The sequence below is a fragment of the Otolemur garnettii genome, unplaced genomic scaffold, assembly GCF_000181295.1.
Source record: "Otolemur garnettii isolate 467f Iridium unplaced genomic scaffold, OtoGar3 scaffold00085, whole genome shotgun sequence".
NCBI lineage: Eukaryota > Metazoa > Chordata > Mammalia > Primates > Galagidae > Otolemur > Otolemur garnettii.
Genome location: NW_003852480.1, coordinates 3,105,585 through 3,114,644, shown reverse-complemented (window position 1 = coordinate 3,114,644; position 9,060 = coordinate 3,105,585). Strand labels below are relative to the sequence as shown.

At 32.6% G+C, this 9,060-nt stretch overlaps 1 protein-coding gene across 10 annotated transcripts in view; it reads right to left on the bottom strand.

Annotated features, from left to right (window-relative positions):
* The window catches only part of RAPGEF2 (Rap guanine nucleotide exchange factor 2), a 291,756-nt gene that overhangs the window by 124,077 nt on the left and 158,619 nt on the right, over positions 1 to 9,060 (bottom strand). For 7 of the 10 annotated variants that reach the window (XM_023516027.1, XM_023516031.1, XM_023516029.1 and 4 more), the window contains 3 exons: positions 4,776 to 4,851; positions 2,696 to 2,863; positions 357 to 374 (listed from right to left, as the gene is read on the bottom strand). In XM_023516027.1, coding sequence (XP_023371795.1) covers positions 357 to 374; positions 2,696 to 2,863; positions 4,776 to 4,851 — 262 coding nt within the window. Of the gene's footprint in view, positions 1 to 356; positions 375 to 2,695; positions 2,864 to 2,945; positions 3,362 to 4,775; positions 4,852 to 9,060 lie in introns of those variants that run through there. The other 3 variants (XM_023516028.1, XM_023516032.1, XM_023516033.1) reach the window with 2 other exon arrangements.

Below are 9,060 nucleotides of genomic sequence, written 5' to 3'. Positions count from 1 at the left end.
AAAAAAAAAAAAAAAATCCATTATTTCTATCTTTCTCTCTTCATTTCTTTATTTGCAAAGCAAGTTAGAACAGTGTTTCATCCATTCTTAAAGATAAGTAGGCTGTCCTTTTATTCTTTCTTCAGAGAAGGTAGATAATGGAGCCCTACCTAGGCCTGTACAAGGTAAAGCAGCTTATGCTAGCACCTAAACCACTGATAGTTTAAAAGTTTTAAGAATTTCTACTAAATCATGGCAAAATATAGAAGAACATGACCAAGCAAAAACACATCAATATTATAAACTCTTTAGTTAACAATGCAAATTCACACATAAATTTAGGTTAGTGTTAGGAGACCACACATAAATTACAATACCTGAGATTTAGTGCATTCCTTTGAGCCAAAATGAAATGAGTGCCATAAAGGAGGAAAGGAAAAGATGAACATTATCAGACATGCTATATTATATCTGCCAAAATGAAGATAATGTTAAAATTAGGTTAAGAATGACCATATAGAATTGCCTGTATGTACAATGTTCTCATGTTCTTTAGCCATGCACTTGCAATCATTTTAAACCACCTGTGAAATATGATCATGCACTTCTCTTAAATCAACTTTTCACCCTCCATCCCCCCTTACTAGCTAATTTCTTCCAAAGAGAAACAATTCTGTCAAGAATAAGTAAATATGACTTATAGCTAATGACAAATAATCGTTTCTTTTTACCATGTGGTATCATATATATAAAACAAAATTTTGCCATTTTCCTACGTTAAAATTATGTATTTAGGTAAAATAATAATATATAACCATAACTAAAATGCAATTTGTAACCAGAGGAAGAATCCTTTTAATTATGATCATGTTGTTGCCAATCTTAATTCATTCAGTAAAATTAATACTAACACGTCAAGGATCCATTAATAATCAAGTTAAATTTTTCATTCCACTATTGAATTTTACCTCAAAATACATGCTAACCAGTGATTTCTTAAAAATCACTCAAAAAAAATCTTGTAATAATAAAAAAGGCTATACATTTTTAAAATCAGAGCAAGAAAGGGGAGAGAGTTACATAAGGAAAATGAATGAAGCATTCCAAAAAAGGAGGAAAATTGGGATTGGGAGAGAAAAATAGTAATGCAATGGCCCACCCAACTTACATGTGACAACTATGATGACAAAATCAAAATGGTCAACTTGAACACTAGATTTCTTTTTTTTTTTTTTGCAGTTTTTGGCTGGGGCTGGGTTTGAACCTGCCACCTCTGGTATATGGGACTGGCGCCCTACCGGTACTTTTGAGCCAGAGGAGCTGCCCTGAACACTAGATTTCAAGTAATCCTACACTCTCAGTATCTTAGTTTAGAAACTAACTTGGAAAAACAATTCTAAAGCAAAAAGATATTAAGAATATTAGTACTAGTCTAAAATACTATCATCTATATTATACTATAAATGTACATCAACTCCTTCTTCCATGATGCTACATCAACACTAAAAATATTACCTTCTTTTATGGACAATGGTAACAAAAAAACCTTTCATGGGCTTTTCCCCCTCAAATACCAAGTCTCTCCAACTGACAAACAAAACTGTCTTTGTGATGAGCAAAAAGCAACCCTTTCCAAATGAGCTGAATGAAATGATTCAAGTATGAAATTCATGTTAAACTAAAATAGCACATGGGTAGCAAGTTGCTAGTGGTCAAAACCACATCAAATATTTAAATACAAAGAGCTCTCTGAGAAATGGAATACATGAAATGTAGGTATAAAATATTTCACTTAAAGTTACTAAATATTAAGTAAATAGTTTTAAGTCTATATAGATTTTCCCATGCATTTTGCATTTATATTTACTTGCAGAAAGAAAAACAGAGAAATATAAAATAATTTTCAATTGACAATTCTTATTTTTTCATATTTTTATTTTAAAATTAATTTTACATATACTAACCACTCTTTAGTGGCATTATACGCATAAACTATCTTTCACCTTATTATGACATTTCCAAGAATTCAAGCTTTGTTTTCAAAAACAAAGAAATAAGAAAAATAAAGTTCTAAAGTGACATTACTAGGGTTTTATACAAAGCACTCATTATCTGTGTCTTGGTTTCCCAAAACATAAAATGCAGTATAAGCATATATAAATATGTTAAAGATCTATAAAATAAATGACAAATCAACTAATGATGGTATTTAAAAACTCTTTGAACCTATTAGAAATATTTCAGGGCACTTTTATATTCATATTTTAAAAAGCATAATTTTGAACTATTCTTATTACATTAAAAAAAGTCTCATAATAATCTCAAATGGTATGAAAAGCCATAAAATTATGTAATTTTTACATACCTCCCCTTTAAACTAAAAAAAAAAAAAAAAAAGGTATGATACCAGTCATTTGGGTAGCACACAGAAAGCAGCTAACATTTTAGATCAGGTAAAACAACTTAAAATATTGCATATCCTTATTACAAAGCTGGCCTTCAGAGAACATTTTACAAAATAAATGTTGTTGACATCCTTTTTCATGCCTTTTAAAAACTATTCATATGGTGTGTTTCCGACAAAATCTACTCTTTGGATAATAAGTATATCATAGAATAGAATTATCCATCAAAAATTGGAAATTCAAAGGTCTTTTCACAAAACTCCAACAAAAACCCAAAGATAAATTCAAAAAACTGCATTTGCATAACTTACCGTATGATAGCCCCTCGGCAAAGGTGGTTTGCCCACAGGATAAGGATCCACAGTGTCAATAATTGTTTGTCTTTCACCTTTTTGGTTGATTTTCCTAAATCTCCTTCGAGACTGTCTGTGAGAAGCTTGACGCTGAAAATATTCTTCATTTTCATCCATATAGTCCACCTGAAAAAAAAAAAAAAATAACTTCATTTCTTCAAACATAGTACTCTATATTAATATTAGATGTAGAAAGAAACTTACTTACAAATAGCTCATATTCATTCATTTTGCAAAGACATTTGTAGACAAACTATCTGGACAAACTCGAGTGTGTTTGACCTTCTTTGGAACTAATTGCTTTTGAGTATCGTTTCTTTTATGAAGAGGCATTTTCAGTTCCACTTAGGACAATATGTGCAACTCTTTGAATTTCCTGCCTTTTCAAAGGGAAGGATATTTTAAGTAGTCTTTGTACTGATTTGTTAGTGAAAGATCTCATAGGATACATTGCCACACATTAGGAAAGTAATTGCTGCTGGTCTTAACTAAAGTGAAAGAAAGAAAAATTTTAATGTATGAGTAAATCTGTAAAAAACCTACAAATCCCAAAAGACTCAAAACGGGACTAAAGCAGACTGGCTTTAGTAGATTATCTAAGCATTTCTCTTCCTACTTTCATTCTGGGAAGTTTCTTTCTTTCCTTTTTAAACAGAAGTGGTTGTTTAAAAAATAATTTTTCATTTTAAATATTTTAGAAACTCTAATGAAAGGAGAACAAAAGTTCTATTAGGTTGTCCCTCATGTGCCTGCTCACAACAGAAGCATGTTTAGATTCCAATACTGTTCTCACAACAGCAAACCTAACAGTTTGTGTAGTATCTGCAAGTACAAAATACCCAAGATGTCTGAAGAGTAGAAATCCTTCAGAGAAATCCAAAAATAGTTTAGGACAAAATCTCAAGGAAATATCTCAAATGCCTTACGGACCTACTATTGGAAATTCCTATGTCTCTGCTACCTTCTCCCCAATCCTAAATCTTTACTCACTGCCATCCCACCTTCCCATGAGTCAATTTTGTCAAACTTTACCAAAAATTTCAGTGACTTTTACAAAAATTTCACCAGCTCTGACAAGGAAGTTTTCACTTCTGATGGAATTCCTCTCCTACATCATAGGGGAAAACCCTCAAACTTTTTTGAAAACAGACCTAGAGTTGTCTACCAAGTACTTTATTAAATGTGAATAAAAGCTCCCACTGTTATCTTTATTCAGCCATAGATTATTTCACTAGTTTTTCCTCTCTAGATAGGACGCTGGGAGCCTCTCCTCCAATCGTATCTCATTCTTATTATTAATTTTTTAAAAGGGTACATATTAGCCTATCTTAAAATCATTTGCAGAAAAGGAAGAAATATGACAGGTCTTCCTTTTCCTTTTCCTTTCCTCAGCACTAAGTTTCATCTACCTCTCTCTAGGCCAGAACTCAAAATTTTTATCACAAGAAAGGGTCTTTTTTTTTTAAATTAAACTTCAAGTTAAACAATTATGTTGCTAATATTTATTTTAATACCATGCATAATCTCTCTTTTTAGTCAATATTTTAAATCACACAATTCAGCTAACTAGAGAGATAACAATGTCAATAGAGTTTAAACGCCATAGTAGTCCCCTCATTTTCTTTCAATTACTTGAAGGAATTCAAATAATTGTCTTATGTTAAATGTTAACTGCATACTATAATTGTGCTTTCATTTAAATTAACTCACTCATTCCAGTCAACACTTACAGACTTAAAAATTCTTCATTTGGAAGATTTTCCAAAAATTTCAATCAAATGGTATTATCAGAGGCTGAATTACAAAGTTCAAATACCAAACATGGGGGTACTTGCCCCTTTTAAGCCTTCTACTTTTTATGTTTAATTAAGTCCTGTAAGCAAATATTTATTATGATTATGAACTAGAATTCCTAATAAAATTATAAAATAAACATTTAATGCTATAAAAAATGTAATGCACTGTAAGTACCTTAGTGAAAATGCCTTTATATCACACATTTATTAAGGGGGAAATAGGTCTTCACAAATATTCTTACCACAATCATTTCAGAAGGCTCTAAAACAATGCATTCACAGCCACGCCTGAAGCTTCCTGCAGAACGCTTGCCAAAACTAGAAGGGGGGGGAAAGAAACCAGTTAGGACAATCCTAGAGATTTAAGAAATATAAACTGAGAATTTAGGCCAACCCTCCAGATAAATAAAAGTTTAAAACAAAAACAATTATAAAAAGTGCACACTCGAGAAAGTCAACTATCTTTAGGAACTATTTTAATTACACAGAATGGCAAGGAAACATTCAAATTCTTAAATTTCAGTCACATTTTCCTGGAAAATTCTAACGTAATATTTTAAAATTAATAATGCAAATAAAGGAGAATTAATGTGAATACGTTTTGTATTCATTTGTTGTAACTCATCCTCGGGTAGAGTTCTAAAATAGTCTAACATGGGATGGGAAATATCCCCCCAAAAAGCATAAAATACATGTAATTCTCTTCATAACTCCACTTCCTTAGGTTAAATATTTCTTTCACCTAAAAAGTATACTTAATTTTCTAAATTTTCAAATCAACTTACTCTTAAGTATTTTTCTCTAAGCTATAAGGTGATTCAAGCGGTTGTACATACTAACAAAGCCCAACCCCTGAAACTCTGTACTAGTAAACTCAAAGAAAACTTTGCCCAGTCTGTGGTGAACTCTCTCACCTTAACACTGACCATTATTTACTTTTTCTGACATAGGCATATGCAACAAACTGGAATCCAGAACAGAGAGTTCTGGTGAAGCTGGGTAACCCTGACTTGCTCTACTAGTATAATGCCTACCCCTCACTCATTCATTATTCAAAAAATACTCCATTCCCTCCCCTTAACATTAAATTTTTAATAACCATGTTTAATAAACTTATCATTAAGAAAAAAAAGAGAAAACATTTTTCAAAAAAACTATTTCACTGAGCAATGTTTTCCAAGTTAATTAGGCATTACGAGTAACTCCTATGGAAATCTTTTTGCTTTTATAGTTCTCTTTACATCAGGGTAGCACACAACATTTCACATTAATTAGGAGGCAAACTATGATGGAAAAAGTCATATAAGAGAAAGAAAAAGGAACAGACAATATTATCATTTGACCATTTGTGATCTCTAGCAAACTACTTCATATGCTAAACTTTAGTCATCTGTAAGATCATCAGGTTAGACTACTCCATAACTTAAGTTCTTTCCTGCTGAAAAATTCCGTTTCTATGAAAATCCAAACCAGAATCATACTTAACACCTTTGAAAAATTATTTTTAAAATATTCATACATACATTTATGTATACATGTGTATCTCACACAAACATGCATATAAGAGCATTTTTAAGTGAAAAAAATTATCAAGAAAAACATAATAAATCTATCTTCTTGGTCACATTATTTCCTGTGCAATTAAAATTATCTGAATTTTTGTGTATTTCTTATGGTTTCTAATTCAACTAAAATTTCATAATGCTTCAATACACATAAACATTTGTTGCTTGTTTCTGAATCCACCCAGTTGCAATTTTTTAAATAAAGTTTATAAATAAACACTACAAATTAAGAAATAATCTTATTGTGTTAGTAAAGCACATGGCAGGCTAAAGACCTAGACAAATACCTAAACATAATAATAAACTGCTTATTTGTTTTTAAATGTAATATAGCAAAAAATCATCAGTGCTTATAATGCAGTATTCATACAACACCTGATTTTTTAAAAAAATGCTAGATTTACAGATTTTAGAAAAAAAGATGTTACTATTCACATAAACAAACTATATGGTTGTAATTAATATTATGCCTAATTCTTGTACCAACTCCCTACTTCAGAATTTAGGCTATAAATCTTTCTACCAATTAGTCATTCATTCAACAGAATTTTACAGGTGGGAAATTACACTTCAAGTTGCACTAACACTATCACTTCGGTGATGAAAAGTTCATATTCCCTAAAATGTGCTACTAAAAATACTTCCTTGCAAGTTTTTCAGGAAGTAAGTTGCACTAGAACCTGCAGCCACAAAAACACTCCATTTCCCTTTTGCCTGAGACAGAGTCTCACTCTGTTGCCATGGAGTCATAACTCACAGCAACCTCAAACTCCTGGGCTCAGGTGATCTTCCTGCCTTTGCCTCCTCGTTTAGCTGGGATTATAGGCACCCACCAGAAGGCCTGGCTAGTTTTTCTATTTTTAGTAGAGATGGGTCTTGCTCAGGCTGGTCTCCAACTCCTGAGCTCAAGCAATCCATCCTCCTCAGCCTCCCAGAGTGCTAGGGTTATGTCTGTGCACCACAGGGCCCAGCCAAGACTCCAGTTCCTACAGACTATCACAAAAATGTGAATAGAAGAAAACTACAGATGCTCCATCTGATCAATGTCTTGAATACATTGAATAGAAAAGGCAAATGTATACAGAACGCGCATTAGCAAGGCAGAATATATGACTTCATTTATCCAAAAATCTATTTTTTCAAACATAATCAGTATCCCAGAAGGATAGAGCAGCCTCAGAGGAGCCAAAGCACCAGTCGCGAAGGTACACACTGGGACTGATCAACACCAAGGCCCCTGAGCTCTCACAAAGATGACTTACAAACCAGAAACTGGAAGGCAGAAAGACACAGACAAAGCAAGGAAACCTAGCAGCTAGAAATTTATAAACTCCACAAAATACTTTTGCTTCTACAATCTGATCTTTGAAACAATAAATACATAAACAATAGTGAGTATAATGACTTCTTAGGGTTTTTAAAATTCTTTCACCAAGTTCTATACAAATGATATATTTGAAAAATTCCATTTTGGAAAATGAGCACAGAGATTTTTCTTAAAAAGGCACTAGATGAAGATGACGTAAAGGAGACAATGTCCCCCATAGATGGTATTAAAAATAATTCTCTCAAACATTTTAGATTACTTAGTACAGCGGTTCTCAACCTGTGGGTCTTGACCCACAGGAACTATATTAAATGGCCACAGCATTAGGAAGGTTGAGAACCACTGACTTAGTAGAAAGAAATGAACAAAAATCTTCAGTTTTGCAAGTGATGTACTTTGAGATAGTGAAACACAAATCCAAACCAGTAAGAAGAGATACAAAACATTCTGTAAAGCTCTATCTAAGGGCAGGAAAGCAGCAGAGGTTCCGAGGTGCACAATGAAATAGTCTATATTTAAAAAGCGATTAAATGCACACGGCATATACTATTACACGATACAATAGATTTTTATCTTTCAGTTAAAAGTCAGAAATGAAAACCCGAAGTCTTTGAAGGCATTAGTTTAGCAAGCTGCTTACCTAACAAATAAATGATAAATAAAGGCAATCTGTGAGGTGATGGACACAAAAGAGAAATTAAAACCAAGAATTAGTATATATACCCTTACAGACAACCATTTAAGTCTATGGAAGGGTATTGTCTTAGAAGAGTTTCCAAGGGCAAAAACAGAACTGAAAAGTTTCTCATAAAAAATTAAGAGAATCCAAAGGACCTTCTGAAAGGCCAGAGGCCCAAATTAACTCCTATTAGCAGCTCGAAGTCAGTATCATTTTATCATTTAAGGTTTTAAAATAATGATTGAAGAAAATTCAGAAATGGCACAGTTAAAGAAGAACTTAAGTTAACTGTATACATATAACTCTTACAGGTTTTAAGAAAAAAATCAGACAGTGGCGCCTTGGCTCAAAGGAGTAGAGCGCCGGCCCCATTTGCCAGAGGTGGCCGGTTCAAACCCAGCCCCAGCCAAAAAAAAAGAAAAGAAAAAGAAAAATCAGACACAGATAATAATTGTTCTAAAAACATATGACTACATTTTCAATTACAAATGTAATTACATACAAATGTAATTATATTCTATTCCTTGGTGCTACAGTGACAAACAGACAATTAGTCCTATCAACTGCAGCATTCTTCTTTGTTCTTAAGTCTTATAACAGACTACATACAGTAACTGATCTACAGATTCAGTACTTTCTATCAAAATTCCAATAGCCTTTTTTTTATATACCTGAAATGGAAAAGCTAACCTTCAAACGCATATAGACTTTCAAGGAGCCCTAATGAGCTGAAACAAGGCTGAAAAAGAGGAGGACTTAGACTTCTCAGTTTCAAAACTTTTTTACAAAGCTACAGGAATCTAAACAGTATGGTACTAGCCTAAGGTAAAACATACAGGTCAGAAGAACAGAAGTCAGAGTCCAGAAACAAACCCATTTCTGGTCAGTTGATTCTTTTTTTTTATGGTCAGACAATCATTTATTTATTGGACAGAGCAAGGTTATTTAGAAAAGAA